Below are 19782 nucleotides of genomic sequence, written 5' to 3'. Positions count from 1 at the left end.
GCCAGGAAAGAAACATGAAGTGGCTTGTGCTCCTTGGGCTGGTGGGCTTCTCAGAGTGTATAGTCAAGTAAGTATGGGGACTGTAAGTCACATCATATTCCTTTTTTGAATTTTTCTTTGCATCTGATTAGTCTTCCACCCATCAGGTTTAGAAGGGAATGGAATATTTCCCTAAGAGTCTTAAAGTTCAACTCCTACTCCTTGATAAATAACTTGTTATAGGAAATGTGGATCCTAAGGTCTTGGTGTAGATTTGGGTTGCACAAATCTTGGGGTCCAGTCATGTCATGACCTATTGAAAACGCAACTCCTTGCAACTGTTCAGTGCACAGTCTATGCAGATGTCAATGTGGTACTATGGAATAGCACTTTTCTACATTTTATTCAACATGTCCTCTTTTTTCCCTGTCTACTTCAATGTGTATATGCCTATGTCTGCATCTCTGTATCACTGTCATTTATCTCTTCATTTCTTTGGAAGTCACTGGGAGTGTATTTCTCTCTGTGTTGTTTTCTTTTAGTTTTTCATTTGGCTCTTCCTTCCTTCTCAATCCTCTAAATTTCCCTTAATTGTTCGCTACATCTTGGATTCTTCTTTCAATTCTCTTTCAACTTGGAGAAAGATACACTGTTTTACACTGGACAAGCAGTGTGAACACAGTCAACTCAGAAACCTCTTGCATTTCAAATTGCTCCCTTGTAAAAAAGGATAAGAGTTCCCCTTCTATCTCCTTCCTTGAGGTTCTATGAGAAGGAATGAGTAGATGCCAACAGCAAAGCTAATGGCTGTCATTGTTGAGACTTCCTATTTATCAAGTACCTTATATCCATCACTTCAGTTATCGCCAAGATATTCTATTTGGAGGGTTTGTAATGTTACATTCCACCATTTTACCGAAGGGGAAACTGAGACACCACATGGTCATATGGCTTACCCAAGATTGCAGAAAAGAACCTGTATCCAAATCTATGTCTTTGCCATGGTATATGCATAAAATTCTGATAATAATGTGCCTCATAAAAATGATTAGAAAATACACATGGCCATTACAATGACAGTTATACCTTAACACTGACAGCTAATTGTAGCATCTTTGTTTTCTTTGTCAAATGGCTCGGTGAAAGAATACCTCTAAGGAGAGTGAAGACCATGAGAAAAACCCACAGTGGAAAAAACATGATGAACAATTTCCTGAAGGAGCATGCTTACAGACTGTCCCAGATTTCTTTTCGTGGCTCAAATCTAACTATTCATCCACTGAGAAACAGCATGGATGTGAGTATTTTGGGAGGATGGTGCTCACAGCGCCCCCTGGTGCTCTAGCTTAGCACGGGGGCTCATCTGGAGGTGCCAGGTGGGATGTTGGGGTTGGGGTTCCTGCAAGAGGCAGAGACACTGGAAAACAGGGACCCCACCCAGAGGAGAAGGCACTCTCATCCTCAACTGTTGTTCTTTGTGACTGGGCCCAGCAATTACCAGGTGGCAGGTAAACATCCATTTGTGTGTGAAAGATGTGTCATTAGTTTGAGGGTGATTGTTCCTTCTGAACTAAGTGAGTCACTCAATTACAGATGAAGAGTGAATAATCACTTATCAAAAGGTAGAACCAAATGCAAAGCAATTGTGAATCCCCAGGTAGAGGAATTGAGTTGCCACAGATGCAAGAATGACAGCAGTAAAAAGTTACTGAACCTGTATTCTGAATATGGTCATAAGAATCACTGTGGTTCCTGTTTTTAGATTAGAAAAAAGGCTTATTTTGTCTTCAAGATGTCTTCAAAAATGCCCGTGCTAGCTTGAGAGATAGGCAAAAAGTAAATACATGTCAAATGAAAGGCTCAACTCTGTGCTGGTGATTGGATGTGGTCTGAGTTTAGAAGGAGTGGCTGGGGTTGATCAAGAAGGACCTCCTGGAGAAGCAGGTGCTAAGGCTGGGTTTGAAGAGACTACAGAGCTTCTCAAATGAAGGCACCAGGACTTCCCTGGGTGTCCAGCAGTCCTGGAGGCCCACGGGTTATGCCTCTGGGCTTCCCATGCAGGAGGTACCACTTCAGTGCCTGGTCATAGAGTCAATATCCTGCATACAATGTAGCACAGGAAAAATATATCAAATGCAGATATGTCTGTGACCAAAGCCTGTGAGCTGCACAGTGGTTAGAAAGTGATCTCAAGAGATATGTGACACCCAGAGGGAGGCATCAGTGTGGGCAGAGGGTAGCCAGTTCTGCACTAACTCACTCCCTCCTTCTCCCTGTAGTTGTTCTATGTGGGTAACATCACCATTGGAACACCTCCTCAGGAATTCCAGGTTATCTTTGACACAGGCTCATCTGACTTGTGGGTGCCCTCCATCTTTTGCAACAGCTCAACCTGTTGTGAATACAGACACCCTGTACCCGGACCATCCTTCACTTGCCCTGCCACCCTGTTTCCACCCTTGACACCTGATGACACTCACCTCTTGTGTCTGCAGCTACACACGTTAGGTTCAGACATCTTCAGTCTTCCACCTTCCGGCCTACCAATAAGACCTTCAGCATCACCTATGGATCCGGGAGAATTAAAGCAGTTGTTGCTCATGACACAGTTCGGGTAACAGTGTAACAAATGCTGAGTCAGGACTGGTTATGGAGTGACCACTGCTTGCAAAAGAGATGCAGAATCATCTGGCAAGACCCTTCTTAGCCTAACTCTCAATGATATTGGCCATCTTATCCACAGGATCATGTCCCTGGGGAGGCAGTGCCCATGGTGACACACAAACAAATTAGTTAACCCAGAGAGTGGCTTGAGGTGTGGACTTGCAGCTCCTCTGCCCATGAGCAGTTCAAGGTTCATTTTGCTGGGAGCGAGAAGAAGGGATAAAAGCACCCACTTTTATATTCACTGAATGTTCCGGGCACTTTCTGGTGATAACTGGTTTAATCCTGCAACAACCTCACACAGCAGGTGGTCTGATTAGCTCATGAGACATATGAGGAAACAGATGTGAACAGCAAGGGCCTTGCTGAGGGCACACGTGGTAAGAGGTGGAGTTAGGCTGGCTTTTCAGGACTGAAGTTGCTATGGGGCATTTGGGGAAACGATAAAACTGATCTGGGGAACCTGGGGGCAGTCAAGGGCTTCAGGTGTCCATTGTGGGACACTGGAGGCCTGAGAAGTCAAGGGGCCTGATAAATGAGTTCTCATTCTAGATGACTCTTGCAAGTCTAATAAACCTATGGCCTGCCTCCCCCAAAATACTTGAGTAGTTCCCCTCTCTCTGTTTCTCTCTCATACACACTAACAGAAATATATACATATCCCAAAAAGTGAATCGTCCAGACAGTAATTTCATAGAACCCTGCAAGCAAGATTGTGTTTTCGGCTTCTGTCTTCCTGGACAGATGCAGAATCCACAGTACATTACAGAGAATGCAGTCCATTCCTGTCATTAGGTCACAGTGATGTCAAAGAGAAAGCTATCTTGCTCTCGATTGTTTTGTTCCTAGGTGGCACCTAAGGGACCTGGCCTGACTCTTGGTTGCCCCACCTGGACAGAAGCCACGAGGCCAATTTGACTCACCTAGGTGGTGTTTTTCAGAGGGGCAGATGTTTAAAAATTCACAGCCTCTCTCAAATGGAACCCAAATTCCCTTCCCAGCTTGATCTAACCATCTGTGGACCACCAAAGACAGAAAAGTAAAGTAAAGTAAAGTAAAGTAAAGTCGCTCAGTCATGTCCGACTCTTTGCGGGTCCCATGGACTGTAGTCTATCAGGCTCCTCTATCCATGGGATTTTCCAGGCAAGAGTGCTGGAGTGGATTGCCATTTCCTTCTCCAGGATCTTCCCTGACCCAAGAATCGAACCCGGGTCTCCCGCATTGCAGGCATACGCTTTACCGTCTGAGCCACCAGGGAAGCCCGAAGACAGAGCCCAGCCCCAATTCTTCTCTGAGGATCTAATGGCAATGCACCCCAGCCAAGTCCTAGCCCCACTTCACGTATCTGTAAGTGGGAACACTCTTCTCTTCCACAGATTGGGGACCTTGTAAGTACTGACCAGCCATTCGGTCTATGCATGGCAGAATCTGGGTTTAAGGGCATAGCTTTTGATGGCATCTTGGGCTTGAGCTACTGCAACATATCCCTCTCTGGAGCCATCCCCATCTTTGACAACCTGAAGAATCAAGGTGCCATTTCTGAGCCTGTTTTTGCCTTCTACTTGAGCAAGTAAGTCTGAGATGGACAATCCCTTTCTACAAATTAGCTGTAAGATGTTTTCAGTTGCACGAAAATTATAGAATATTTGATAAAGAAGTATCCTGAGAGATAATCTAACCCAGGATAATATGGCTCCAGGGCCCAATTGACTTCACCCCTGGCTTTTATAAATAAAATTTTATTGGAATACATCCCTACTCCTGGGCTCAAGACCAGTAACATGGTCTAAGGGGGTGAGTGAGGAGGATGGCTAATGGAAGGCAACAGGAAACAAGTTGAAGGAAAGGCATTAGGATTTGCTTATGAATTTGATAAGGAAGGAAGAAGAACGATGGTGGATATCTTTCCTTCCTCATTAGCATTCCACTGGGAACCCTAGACCAGCTACTCAATTTGTAGGAGCCAGTGAGAAAAGAAAGTGTGGAACACAAACGTGTGGGATGCAAACGTGTGGGACCCCTTGTTCAAGAAATATTAGGAATTTCAAGACTGGGAGAACAGAGGTTGGGTCCCTTCTGAGTGTGGGGCCCTGTGGACAGTAGAGGTCACAGGCCAGTGGAGCCAACTCTGGGTGACCTGAACCCACACACTTAGAACTCCCAGGCCTTGATTTTCCTGAAAAAATGACAAGGTGGACAAGGGGAAAGCCAAACGCTTCAGCACCCTGTCCTCTGAGGGTGTCTGAGCACTCAGGTCGCTGGAGGTCCAGGGCATCTTCAGAAGACATAGTGGGTGGAGCCCAGCCAAGTGATTCAGCTTCTAACCTCCTCCGTGCCACTCATTAGCCAGTAACAGACCTCAGTCTGGATCTCAGTCACTCCTAGACGCTATTTCTGCATCTGTACATGGGGACCTTATTAGGGCCTTGATGGGTGGACAAGCACAGCTCTCAGACAGTGCTATTGTTACTGTCCTCCAAGGATCTCCCCCATCATTTCTCTCTACAGAGATGATCAGGAGGGCAGTGTGGTGATGTTTGGTGGGGTGGACCGCCGCTACTATGAGGGAGAGCTCAACTGGGTACCATTGATCGAAGCCGCCGACTGGATTGTACACATGGACCAGTAAGCCTCTCCCTCTGAGGGTCAGTCCAAGTGATGCTCCCACTACTGTACATGGACACAGGCAGACACACACAAATGCATTCTCAGACACACAGTCACACAGACATATACACCACCCACAACAACACAGACAGACAGACACATGGAAACACATGAGCAGACACATATAAACCTATACAGAGACACATATAAACATGCATAGCTAATCAGAGACACACAAGCACACACAGAGACGCATAGAAACACACATACAGACAAACACACAAGCACATAGATACACAAACAACCCATGGGTTCGTAATCCCCAGGCCTTCTGAGCAAGGCTCTGACCAGGGTCCTAAAAGGGTCTAGAGAGGTCTGTGTGGCTGGGAGAGGGCTGCACCCCCTGCCCTTTGAGGTGGGGAGCATGATTAGAGGACTCTATAGTGTGGTGAACAGAGGATCAGGGAGAATTTCTCCAGCCTGAACAGAGTTATGATAAGATGACCAACAGTCCAGGGCTACCTAGGACATAGGAAGTTCTCAGTACAGATAAATATCAGTTTAAAAAGAGACAGCCCTGAGAAAATGGGGAAAACTGGTCTTCTTAGGGAGCAGCTACCTAGCAGTGGAGAGAGGTTGGTTGCAATCTTAAGATGTGAAAACAACTAATAAAAAAGACACCCCACATTCTTGGGCACACAGTGGGACAGGGGCTATAAGAAAGAATCAGGAAGGTGGGATCCAGGAGTGACCTGAGAACAAGAGGCATAATTAATAAGATTCTGTGTGATACCCTCAGACAAAAGCTGACCCATCCTTTGAAGTTTCTGTGAACTAGTCAGGTATTTCCTGGCCAGGGTTCAGGATCTGAGCTGGTTGTAGGAGCAGTGCTGGTAGACACCCTCTCCCAGAGGAGCCCCTCTCTCCTCCTAGTATGAGAATCTGCTTCCCTAGCGAATCTCCATCTTCACTCTGTGTGTGACCTGTTATTTGTTTCCCATCAGATACAGCTCTCTGGAGGTTTTTTATTATTTTCTCAGTCTTCATTCACTCATTGAACAGACAAGCAATGGGCATCCACTGTATGCCAGGCACTTTAGGGAGGCAAGGAGAATAAAACTCGCCCTCACATCTAAGAAGGCAGATGTACATGAAGTGACTCGCCCACATAGTGAATTGTGACTTTGGTACATGCTAGACATGAGGAGGAGAAGGCAATGGCAACCCACTCCAGTACTCTTGCCTGGAAAATCCCAGGGTAGGCAGAGCCTGGTGGGCTGCCCTCTATGAGGTCACACAGAGTCGGACACGATTGAAGTGAGTTAGCAACAGCAGCAGCAGCAGACATGAGGAAGGGTCTACAGAGAGTGACCAAGACAGGATACTGATAACCACCGGGGGAGAGACTTCCCGAAAACAATACAATTAAGCTGGAGTCTGGAAAATGTGAAGAAATTTGCTAGTCAAAGTGGCGTGGAGTCTTCTAGGAAGGAAGACCAGCTTGTGTCAATGTACAAAAGATCCTGGTGTATTCAAGTACTGCATTCAAGGATGTCAGGAAAGGTGCTGTGTCGAGAGCAAAGGAAAAGAGGGCAAGAGATGAAGGGCTGTTTAGGAGACAGTCAGGAAGGGGACAACTCTGGGGAGACTCAGAGTGACCTTGACGCCCACTTTCTTCCTTTGTCTTTCAGCATCACCATGAGAAGAAAGGTTATTGCTTGTTCTGGTGGCTGTGAGGCCATTGTTGACACTGGGACATCAGCAATCGAAGGCCCAAGAAGACTGGTAGAAAAGATACAGAAGCTCATCGGTGACAGGCCATGGCGTTCCAAGGTGAAGGGTCATGCCCCAGGGTCACTCCCAGTCTGCACACACAAGGATCTCCAGGGCCAATCTCTCTCTCTCTCTCTCTCTAACAGTACTACGTTTCATGTTCTGCAGTCACTACCCTGCCCTCTATTATCTTCACCATCAACGGCATCAACTACCCAGTGCCAGGTCGAGCTTACATCCTCAAGGTGAGAGGACAATACTGAGGGTTGGTTCTCAAACTGAAGCTTGCAGGAACCCCTGGGCTGCTGCTGGGAGGAGGGCGCCCTCTGGAGGCCATGTCACCCCATTGCAGATGCTGCTCAGCCTGGTGGCTGGGCCAGTGCCTCCCACGAAACCAATCACTTGACACTAAAGGGCCGTGTGGGACACTGATCTTCCTGAAATAAACGTGGAAATACCACATCATATGGCATGGTGGGAGTCAGGGAGAGGGGAACACTAAGGTCCTCAGTCCTCTAAGAGCTTCAATTCAATCTGAACTCTTAGGTGCATGAGCATGGAAGTCAGCTCTAGCAGTCCCTGAAACAGGCCATGTTACAAGGAGAATGGCTGGGACAGTCAGTGTGATGACAGTCAGTGTGATGTCCCAGCATAAGGTTTTTCTGCTTTGGATGATAAATTACATGCTCAGCCTAGTTCTCAGCTGCATCTTCCCGTTGCTCTGGCCAGGTGCCTCCTTTCTGAGTTGGGGTACCAGACCTCTCTGTGGGGAGGTTGGATGCTAATGTGAATAAAGGGTGCATGGTGACTGCTCAGCCCTGGCACAGGGTGGAGGCTTCATGTCAGCTCCCTGAGAGAGTTCAGAGCAGGCTGATGGGCTCAAAGAAGGCTTTCAGGAAGAGAGGGAATTTCAGGAATTCTAAAACCACAAACTCACTGAACCATATGGAGGGTTGCTTGGTTCTAGGCGAAACTGCACTGGATTCCATGCAAATGGCATCCCAAGGTGCTCTGCACTGGGGCACTGGGGACTTACTCAGGGTGATGAGGGCTAGGGACTGACTAGTGGGGATGGGGAACCAGAGTACGTTACCCACCCAAGCCTGGAGTGGCCAAAGAGGTTGCGTTTGGGCTGAAGGAGACTTCTCAGAGTTCCTGAGTTAAGTCTTCAAGAATGTGTTTGGGCACTGCTCTATTTAAGATGGACAACCAACAATGAGATGCTGTGTAGCACAGAGAACTCCGCTCAGTTATAAGACAGCCTGGATGGGAGGGGTGTCTTTGGGACCAGGATACCCAGATACATACAGTTGAGTCCATTTACTGTCCATCTGAAACTCAGCATATTGTTAATCAGCTATACTCCAATACAAAATAAAGTTTTTAAATAAAGTACAGATTGTGGGGACACAGGAGGAGAACCAGCATTCTCTGCCAAGAAAACAAGGAGCAAGAGTCAGAAGGAAAGAAACAGGGAGTGAAGAGAACTATGGACACTCTTTTTCTTTTCTAAATAATTATATTGAAGTGTGGCTGATCTTCAGTGTTGCATTAAGTTCTGCTGCACAACAATGTGACTCAGTTATACACATAAAATATATTTTTTTCTTATTCATTTTCATGTGGTTTATCACTGAATATTGAATATAGTTCCTTACGCTCTACAGTAGGACTTTGTTGTTTTCCATTCCTCTGTTTCCCCAACTCCCAGTACTCTACTCATCACACCCTTCCTCATCGCAACCTCATGTCTTGGCCCTCTGGTTTTGGATGAACTCTCACATCCCATGCTGCTGAGAAAACCCCTTGATACTTACCAAAAGAGGGAAATAAAACAAATAATTGTGCTGTATCTGGATATTGTGGGGAGTCACCGGTAAGGGCTCATGCTGACTGGTGTGTGTCTCTGACTCCCCCAGGATTCTAGAGGCCGCTGCTATACTGTCTTTCTAGAGAACAAAGTGAGTTCATCTACAGGGACCTGGATCCTGGGTGACGTCTTCCTGAGGGTGTATTTCTCGGTCTTTGATTGAGGAAATGACAGGATTGGCCTGGCACGGGCAGTTGTAAATGCTTGGAGTGGTTCAGGAATCAGTAAGGCCGCTCCGAGCAAACACTCACTTACACTAGGGCACTCTTGCCCATGATGCTGGTGAACTGTATTTGGTGGTCTGTACACCTTATTCTCAGTAGAGAATAAAGGGTTTCACTCTTAATGGTGCTGAAACAAATGGTTGCCTCTGTTTGTGTCTGGGATGTATACAATGATCAGAAAGTATCTAGAACCAAGTCTGAATCAAAATTGAGAGAAGCCCTACTCCAACTGGCTTAAAGGAAAACAGAGACTCATTGAATAGATTCTGGGAATCCAGGAGACAAGAATCAGAGCAAATACAAAGATCTCAGTGACTGGACCCAACAATCAGAAATCAATTCTCTCTCACCCTTGCTCTTTCCGTTTGGTCTTCTTTGATGGTCTTAGCCTGGCAACTTTCTTCCTTAAGGCTTCTACACCTTGTGAGGGAGTCCAAGCTACCTGCCCTAGGGTTTTAAATCCTAAAGGCATCACCTAGTAAGGAAAGAAGATTGCAGACATCAGATTTCAAGGGTGTTCTCTGAATGACCCACCTCAGATCACATGTACAGCCTTAGATCAACCATCCTGGCAGGGCCATGGGGTCTTATGACAGGCTTTACATGGTCTTTGGCCCTGACCCAGCAGCACACATGATTGTCAATTTCCTTCAGAACTACATGACTGAAGCTGGGGAGAAGCAGCCCCAAGGATACCAACTTGGGAATGGTCTAGGCCATGGAAGAGTTTGTGATGACCCACCAACTCCACCACCTCCTCATTCAGAGGAATTATAAGGGGTAATGAAATAGACTCTCTTCATCCCATCTCAAATGATCTTATCACTGGGCATGTCCTCCAGGGGATTTTGGGTGAGGTACTTCATGGAGAGCTGGTTCCATCTTGTTCCTACACCCCAGTCTCCAGCTCTCTGCCACACATGCCTGCTCTGTCCTTTGCAGTCCTACTTTGCAAGTGGTGGCCCCAGTGGATCCCTGAGCCATCCCCCTACACCAGGGCCCAGAATGCCTCTTCCTTGGCCTCCAATGCTGCTGGTGAGAATGCAACACATGTATTGGGAGATCCAGGGTACACAGAGCCTTTGGCCTTTCTGAGCTTCTCCATGGGTGGGGCTACAAACTATTTGCATGGAGCTGCCATGGTTAGGCACTTTTGCAGTGGAAGCATCCGTTCTTTCCACCTGGAGACCCTCAGTAGATGCCTCAGCTGAGTCAGCAGGGGTCAGAAGTTGATTTCCTTTCAGATTGACTGGTTTGATCTCCTTGTTGTATAAGGGACTCTCAAGAATCTTCTCAATGACCACAGTCCAAAAGCTCAATTATTTGGCATTCACCCTTTATTATGGTCCAGATCACACATCTGTACATGATTACTGGAAATATCATAGCTTTGACACTACAGACCTCTGTAGCAAAGTGAGTCTCTGTTTTTTAATATACTGTCCAGGTTTTTTATAGCCTTTCTTCCTTCCAAGGAGCAAATGTCTTTTAATTTTGTGGCTGCAGTCAAGGTCCATAGTGGTTTTGGAGCCCAAGAAAATAAAGTCTGCCACTGTTTCCACTTTTTCCTCATTTATTTGTGATGATGTGGTGGGACAGGATGCCATGAATGTTGAGTATACTTTTGTGAATAGTTTTTTGAATGTTGAGCTTTAAGCCAGTTTTTGCATCTCCTCTCCTCATCAAGAGGCTCTTTAGTTCTTCTTTGCTTTCTGCCATTAGGGCAGTGTCATCTTCATATCTGTGGATGTTGATATTTCTCCCAGCAATCTTTATTCCAGCTTGGGAACTATGCAGTCCAGCATATCAAATGATGTATCCTATATAGAAGTTAAATAACCAGAGCGAGAGTGTATACCTTGTCATGCTCCTTTCCCAGTTTTATTTATTTTTATTTTTATTTTTTTTATATTACATGTGCTTCAGTCTGGTGTTTGCATGTCTGTCCGTTTGGGGGCTGAATCTCAGGAGCCCTGCTTGACAATACTCCCCCCACCCCATCCTTTCCCAGTTTTAAATCTTTCAGTTCTGTGTCTGATTCTAACTGCCACTTTTTGACCTACATACAGACTTTTCAGGAGACAGGTAAGGTGATCTGGTACTCCCATTTCCTTAAGAATTTCCCACAGTTTGTTGTGGTCCAAACAGTGACAGGCTTTAGCATAGTCAGTGAAGCAGATAGAAGTGTTTTCTGGGATTCCCTTGCTTTTTCTATGATCCAATGGATGTTGGCAATTTGGTCTCTGGTTCCTCAAGCCAGATCGCACATGTGGAAGTTCTCAGTTCATGTAGTGTTGAAGCCTAGCTTGAAGGATTTTGGCATTACCTTGCTAGCAAGTGACATGAGTGCAATTGCATGATAGGTTGAACATTCTTTGGAATTGCCTTTTTTTTGGATTGGAATGAAAACTGAATGAAAACTTTTCCAGCACTGTGGCCACTGCTGAGTTTTCCAAATTTGCTGACATGTTGAATGAAGCACTTTTATAGTCTCATTCTTTAGGATTTTTTAAGTAGCTCAGCTGGAATTCCATCACCTCTCCTATCATTGTTTCTAGTGATGCTTCCTAAGGCCCACTTGACTTCATACTACAATATATCTGGCTTTACATGAGTGACCCAAGCATCATTGCTATCCAGGTCTTTATGACTATTTTTGTATAGTTCTTCTGTGCATTCTTGCCACCTCTTCTTAATCTCATCTGCTTCTGTTAGGTCTTTGACTTTTCTGCCCTTTATTGTGTCCATCCTTGCATGAAGTGTTCCTCTGGTAGCTCCAATTTTCCTGAAGCAATCTATACCCTTTACAGTTCTATTATATTTCTCTAATCCTTGCAGTGTTCACTTATGAAGACTTTCTTATATCCCCTTGCTATTCTCTGGAAGTCTGTATTCCATTGAGTATATCTTTCCCTTTCTCCTTTGCCTTTCACTTCTCTTATTTTCTCAGCTGTTTTAAAGGCTCCCTCAGGCAACCCCTTTTCCTTCTCACCTTTGTTTTTCTTGGGCATTGTTTTGGTGACCGCCTCCTGTACATTGTTACAAACCTCCATCCATAGTTCTTCAGGCTTCCAGACCTAATGCCTTGAATCCATTTTTCATCTCTTCTATAAATTCATAAGGGATTTGATTTAGGTCATAGCTTAATGGTCTAGCGGTTTTCCTTACTTGCTTCAATTTAAGCCTGAATGCTGCTTGCTTCTGCCTAAGCAATGTTGCCACATCACCACCCACCACTCCCAGTGGGTGTAGAGCAAAACCACACAACTTGAGGACTCTTACCCTGGGTTTTCATGTATGGCTTCCATGGTGGCTCAGAGGTTAAAGCGTCTGCCTGCAGTGCAAAAGAACTGGGTTTGATCCCTGTGTCGGGAAGATCCCCTGGAGAAGGAAATGGCAACCCACTCCAGTATCCTTGCCTGGAGAATCCCATGGACGGAGGAGCCTGGTGGGCTACAGTCGACAGGACCGCAAAGAGTCGGACATGACTGAGTGACTTCACTTTCACTTTCACCCTGGGTTTGTGCTTGGCTTTTCACGTGCTTAGCTGTGTGACCTTGATTAATTCCCTTAACCTCGGTTTTCTCATCTGGACGATGGACACCATGATGATAATTCCACCTCTAGATGCATGCGTGCCTGCCAAGAACAAGTGGCCCTGAGAGGGCTTTCTGGGTTCCTGAGTCTGGAACAAATATGAATTACTCTGCTACCTGGTGAGAAGGAAACCTTCTGTTTAAGGTTATGGCTGCCATCCCCAAGTCTAAATATTGATTCAAGCCAAATGACATCTGTCTTTGAACCCTGACCCTGAACTCTGACTGAGGTGATGCTTCTGTTTTCTGAGCCCCAACAACAGCTAATGATTACTGGCTCAGATTGCTCCCTTCCCAGCCTTACCAGTCAGCCTTTCCTTGTCAATTACTTCTAGCCTGAAATCACACTGCAAGGAAAGTTGTAAGGCTTTTCATCTCTTTTCAGTTTCCCACATCTCCAGTGTAGCAAGAAGTAGCTGTTATGGCTACTTGTCATAGCAACAACTATGGCAACCTGTACAGTTCAATCTCAGCCTGTTAAGTGAAACAGTCCCCATTTGGCCCCTCATGTTTAAATTACCTACAGTTGCCTTAGAATCCTTCTTATGCTTGCTGTTTAATGACCAAATATGTGTGGACTTGATCTAGTTTTCTTTCCCAAGCCTGATTCCAACCATGCAATGAAGTAACTAGGCATTTAGTCATCTAAATACCCACAGGAATTGGCAAAAACAAACCACCCACCATGCATTTCTTGCTTGCCCCAAAGCAGCATTGAAGAGATCTGCTGAAACAATGTGATACATTGGCATGTACACTCCAGAAGGGGCACTTTTTATGGATTCGTTTTCCACCTAGTGCAGAATGTCTACCACAAGCCTTGGCCTCCAGCAGCTGGTCATCTGGTTTTTGCAGACTCAGCCCATTCGAGATCCCTTTGACTTCCCTCAGTAAAATTTAGAGAAGAAACTCAGTCAAAGCTCTCTCTCCTGTATAAAAGCATTTTTAATTTTTTTAGAAAACAATGTTTGGTAACTCATTCAAAATGTTGTGCTCCTTGCCTTGGATTCAAGGACCTACACCAGAGGATGGGAAGCCTCCCCTTCCAACTAAATCTTTCTCCACTCCAAACAGGACCAGATCCTTCACTGGACCCTGTGTCCTCGTTGGTATTGTTCAGTTGCTAAGTCATGTCTGATTCTGTGATTACATGTTTGGCAACACAACAGGCTTCCCTATCTTTCACTATTTCATGTAGTTTCCTCAAATGCATGTCCTTTGAGTAGGTGATGCCATCTCACAATCTCATTATTTTATTCCCTCTCCTTCTGCCCACAATCTTTTCCAGTATCAGGGTCTCTTCCAGTGAGCTGGGTCTTCATATCATGGGCTAAGTGTTGGAGCTTCATCTTCATTATCAGTCATCAGTCCTTCCATTGAAAATTGCTCTACCACTTAAAAACAAAACTCATGTTTCCAATCACCTAACAATACTGAGCATTGATAAAGTTTAGTAGAACAGGGATCTAGTCCTTTGGGAAATCCCAGCACTGCCGCCCAGCCTTTCTCTTACCATTCTCTCCATCTGGCATAGAATTGCTTCCCTGCAGCCTCTCCAGCTTGAAATGGCCTGCTGACCCAAAATTGTCAGCTATCTAGGAATTGTTCCTTCCTCCTGCCTTAAAGACTTCTGCCTGCTCCCCTATTGTCCTCTGTATATCAGTTCAGTTCAGTCTCTCAGTCATATCCAACTCTTTGCTATATCATGGGGTGCAGCATGCCAGGCTTCCCTGTCCATCACCAACTCCCAGAGCTTGCTCAAACTCATGTTCATCCAGTTGATGTTTCCACCCAACAATTTCATCTTCTGTCTTCCCCTTTGCCTCCTGCCCTTAATCTTTCTCAGCATTGGGGTCTCTTAAATAAGTCAGTTTTACCTATCAATTGGCCAAAGTAATGGAGGTTAAGCTTCAGCATCAGTCCTTCCAGTGAATATTCAGGACTGATTTCTTTTAGGATGGACTCCTTGGATCTCCTTGCAGTCCAAGAGACTCGTAAGAGTCTTCTCCAACACCACAGTTCAAAAGCATAAATTCTTTGGTGCTCAACTTTCTTTATGGTCCACCTCTCACATCCGCTCATGACTTCTGGAAAAACCATAGCTTTGACTATACAGACCTTTGCTGGTAAAGTAATGTCTCTGCTTTTTAGTAGCTGCAGTCACTATCTGCAGTGATTTTGGAGCCCAGGGAAATAAAGTCTGTCACTGCTTTCATTGTTTATCCATGTATTTGCCATGAAATAATGGAACTGGATGCAGTGATCTTTGTTTTTTGATCTGTATGTACCTCATCAAGACCATCCCCAAGAGAATGAAATGCAAAAAGGCAGAATGGTTGTCTGAGGATGCCTTAGAAATAACTTAGAAAAGAAGAGTAGCAAAAGGCAAAAGAGAAAAGAAACACATACCAATCTGAATGCAGAGTTCCAAAGATAGCAAGAAGAGAATTAAAAAAAGCCTTCCTTAGTGATCAGTGCAAAGATATAGAAGAAAACAATAGAACGGGAAAGACCAGAGATCAGCTCAAGAAAATAAGAGGTAGGGAAGGATTATTTCATGCAACGATGGGCCAAATAAAAGAAAGAAATGACGTGGACTTAAGAGAAGCAGAATATATTAAGAAGAGGTTGAAAGATATATAGAAGAACTATACAAAAAGGATATTAATGACCCAGATAACCATGATGGTGTGATCACTCACTTAGAGCTAGACATCTTGAAATGTGAAGGCCCCTTAAGTCAAGAGGGCCTTAAGAAGCATCACTACGAGTAAAGCTAGTGGAGGTGATGGACTTGCAATTGAGCTATTTCAAACCCTAAAAGATGATGCTGTTAAGGTGCTTCACTTAATATGCTAGCAAATTTGGAAAACTCAGCAGTCGCTACAGGACTGGAAAGGTTGTTTTCATTGCAATTCCAAAGAAAGGCTATTTCAAAGAATGTTCAGCTACCACACAGTTGCACTCATCTCACATGCTACCAAAGTAATTTCTCCAAACAAGTCTTCAACAGTACATGAACTGTGAAAATCCATATGTTTAAGCTGGATTTAGAAAAGGCAGAGGAACCAGAGATCAAAATGCCATCATCTGTTGGATCATAGAGAAAGCAAGAGAATTCCAGAAATATAATTGCTTCTGCTTTATTGACCATGCAAAAGCCTTTGACAGTATGGATCACAACAAACTGTGAAAAACTTACGGAGATTGGAATACCAGACCATCTTACGTGCCTTCTAAGAAATCTGTATGCAGGTCAAGAAGCAACAGTTAGAACTGAACATGGAACAGCAGACTGGTTCCAAATCAGGAAAGGAGTAATTAAAGGCCGTATATTGTCACCCTGCTTATTTAAATTATATGCTGAGTACATCTTGCAAAATGCCCAACTGGATGAAGCACAAGCTGGAATCATGGTTGCTGGGAGGAATATCAATAACCTCAGATATGCAGATGATACCACCCTCAAGGCAGAACGTGAAGAGAAACTAAAGAGCCTCTTGATGAAAGTGAAAGAAGAGAGTGAAACATCTGGCTTAAACTCCACATTCAGAAAATGAAGATCATGGCATTTGGTCCCATCACTTCATGGCAAATAGACAGGGAAACAATGGAAACAGTGAGAGACTATTTTGAGGGGCTCCAAAATCACTGCAGATGATGACTGCAGCCATGAAATTAAAAGATGCTTGCTTGTTTGAAGAAAAGCTATGACAAGCCTAGCAGCATTTTTTAAAGCAGAGACATTACTTTGCTGAAAAAGTTCAGTACAATCAAAGCTATGATTTTTCCAGTTGTCATGCATGGATGTGACATTTGGAGTATAAAGGATGGTGAGTAATGAAGAATTGAAGGTTTTGAACTGTGGTGTTGGACAAGACTCTTGAGAGTCCCTTGGACTACAAGGAGATCCAACAAGTCCATGCTAAAGGAAATCAATCCTGAATATTCATTGGAAGGACTGATGCTGAAGCTGAAACTACAATACTTTGGCCAACTGATGTGAAGAAATTACACATTAGAAAAACCCTATTACTGGGAAAGATTGAAGGCAGGAGGAGAAGAGAATGACAGAGGATGAGATGGTTGGATGGCATCACTGACTCGATGACATGAGTTTGAGCAAGATCCAGGAGTTGGTGAAGGACAGAGAAGCCTGGTGTGCTGCAGTCCATGGGGTTGCAAAGAGTCGGACATGACTGAGTGACTGAACTGAACTGAACATACCCCATTGCAAATACTATTTGTAATGGTTATGTTTTTCCAGCAAGACAGAGCTCCCCAAAGTCCCAACACATATTCCTAGTTAGTCTGCACCCATGCACAGAAGTCACTGCCTAGCATTCACAAGGCTTTCAGTGATTTCTGATTGCAGGGAAGCCTCCATTTTGGTAGAAATAGAGGAACAAAGGACACATTTATTCTCCTGTCTCAAACAACTTGAAAGTAGAAGAGATAAAAGAAAGAACAGTTTTTTACATCAAACGTCAGGCAGCAGAGAATGGATTCCTGAGGTGGGGAGCAAGCAAGGTGAGTTCTACAATTGCCCCAACTCTAGAAATTGTTTTCAACACATACACGGAAGTGGTATCTGGGCAGAGACAAACGGTTTCCTCAAAAAGAGAGATTTGAGACTCTAGATAGTTAGGGTTCACAGGAGAGAGCTACACACAGAGAACTGTGCGAGTGTACAGGTGATACCCCTTCAGTTTTCAGCAGAGAGTTGATAGTAGTGGTCAGTATTATAGGGAACAATCCTTGAGTCTCAAATTGAGCCAAGTCTAATGGTGTCCCCACCCACCAGCATGGAAATTACTCATAATTCCCATGACATCAGTATGACTCTGAAGACAATATTACCTTACTAGTGGGGAATAGGAAACCTGGTCTAATTGCTGGTCTCATATCAGCTAAAAAACAAACAAACAACAAAAAAAACTGAACAGCAAGCCTTCAAAAAATACAGTAGTTTTCAAGATATTAACAGTGTTTGCAAACAGTACCAGGAATAATCTATAAAAATTAAAAAATATTCAACATCCAAAGGGTAAAATTTTCCATATCCAATATCCAATTTAAAATTTCCAAATGAATTGTGAAAATATTTGCCTTTGGTCAATCACAATATTGTAAAGTAATTATCCTCTAATTAAGATAAATACATAAATTTAAATAGAAAAACATTTCTGATGTATAAAGAAGCAAGAAAATATCCATAATGAGGGAAAAATCAACAAGTAAAAACACAGTTAAAAATACATTACATAATTAGCAGGGAAGGGCATTAAAATGCTTACTACATCATTAATCCTTATATTCATGAAGCTGAAGAATACTGAGTATGTTAAATACAGACATGGAAAATACGAATGGAAAGACTGTGGGAAAAAATTAATTGTGCATCACAGAGATTTGAAACAACTTTAAGAATACTAAAATATATGTAAATGGATTCCTACAGGAAGTGAAAGACAGGAGAATAGTGAAAAGAACTTCATAATTATTGGCTGAAAAATTTCCAGATATGATGAAAGCTATAAACCCGTTAACAAAGAAGCTCAATTAATTCAAGGACAAGAAATATGACAACTGTTCATAGACACATGATAATTCATTGTTTAAAACAATCAACCAAGGAAATGTAACCAAAGGAAAAACAGACACAGTAGAACAAAAAATGGGAAAGATAGCAGATTAGGCATATGAAACAATGTTAGCAGAGGACACTGGCACCACATCTTAAAATGCTGAGAGAAATATAATTGACTTAGAATTCTATACCCAAGAAAAATACACATCAAAAACAAGATAATACACTTTCTCAAACGTACAACTATAAGACTGCATCAGCACCAACAGACCAATGTAACAAGAAATGATTTTTAAAAGGCCTCAAACGTGAGATCTCCATAATTCTAGCCGTATCAGTCCTTCAGAAGACCTTGATAAAGACAAATACTAAAGTAGAAATATTGTGTTTCTACCCACGTCTAGAAAGTGTTGCTAACTCCTCAGTACTGGATCTTACAATGCTGGTGGACTAGATGGAGAAGTGATGTGAACAGAAATAAAGAAGGTGAGACAGGTAGATCAATGTGAAATAACAAAGACAAGGTATTTAGAAGCTGAAGAATTGAGAGAGATTTGGGACCTGAGTTGGAAAAGCAGTTTTCAATCCAAAGTGCATCATGTGGTGTGTATAATCCTCACTTCAGTCCTTAGAAGATCTCTACTGTCCAGTCTGTCTTTTTTCCTGGAGCACAGTTCAGGTCCATCTAGCTGTTTCTCATTCCCATTTCCCACACTGTGCCCAGCCGGTCAGCCTAATCCATTCAGAAAAGGTTTGTTCCTTAAGGCAGGCGCTGCAGGCTACCTACAAAATGATCTATTCTCTGCTTCTCTTTCTAAACTGAAAATAGTTTGTTTTATAGCCATGAGCCCAGTAGCTACAGGGCTGCATTTCCTGCCCACCTGTGCTCTTAGTCATGACAGTTGACTTAGAGATGCAAGAAGATCTGTAAGAGGGATTTCTTGGAAGACTGCTTTCAAGGAGCTGATTCAGCTGAGAGATGGGACTCTTTCCTTCCTCACCTACTTCCTAACTCTTGTCTGGATTTTGGTTGTGATGGCTGGAACTCCTGCAGTTGTATTGGACAATCATGTAAACTTGGAGATGGATAGCACCCAAGCTCTGGCTTGCCCACGTCCAGCTTTGTTTCAATGGGTGAGAAAAATCAAGTTTATCTTGCTAAAGTTATAGTTGTTTTAGTTTTTTGCAATGTGCATCCAAACTTAATCCTGATACTATTTGTTTAATATGATATAGCCTTATTATCTTGTTGGGTTTAGTGAATATATTTATATTTTACATTTCTCTAATTTTTATTTTATAAATTGATTCATCAACCATTATACCTAAATTGTATAAATGCAAAGTTATGATTATAAGCATGCTTTCCTTTAGATTTTGCATTTTTAATGTTCTTATCTTCTTTCCTTTCTTGTTTTCTCCATATTTGTACAGCCTGGGCCATGTCCTCTCTTATAACCTCATCCATATCCATATCTG

The 19782-nt window shown here is 43.5% G+C and overlaps 1 protein-coding gene across 1 annotated transcript; it reads left to right on the top strand.

The window, feature by feature from the left end:
• Window positions 1-14: 14 nt before the first annotated feature.
• LOC120874522 (pregnancy-associated glycoprotein 1-like) lies at window positions 15-9191 on the top strand. The gene is made up of 9 exons (XM_040255944.1): window positions 15-67; window positions 1126-1276; window positions 2259-2376; window positions 2475-2593; window positions 4020-4213; window positions 5152-5268; window positions 6942-7083; window positions 7170-7268; window positions 8943-9191. Exons 1-9 carry the CDS (start codon window positions 15-17, stop codon window positions 9054-9056), a joined length of 1107 nt encoding a protein of 368 aa, XP_040111878.1. The 3' UTR covers window positions 9057-9191.
• Window positions 9192-19782: the final 10591 nt, after the last annotated feature.

Source organism: Oryx dammah, unplaced genomic scaffold (assembly GCF_014754425.2).
Source record: "Oryx dammah isolate SB20612 unplaced genomic scaffold, SCBI_Odam_1.1 HiC_scaffold_15, whole genome shotgun sequence".
NCBI lineage: Eukaryota > Metazoa > Chordata > Mammalia > Artiodactyla > Bovidae > Oryx > Oryx dammah.
Note: the sequence above shows the minus strand (reverse complement) of the source record. Positions and strands in the feature narration are given on the sequence as shown.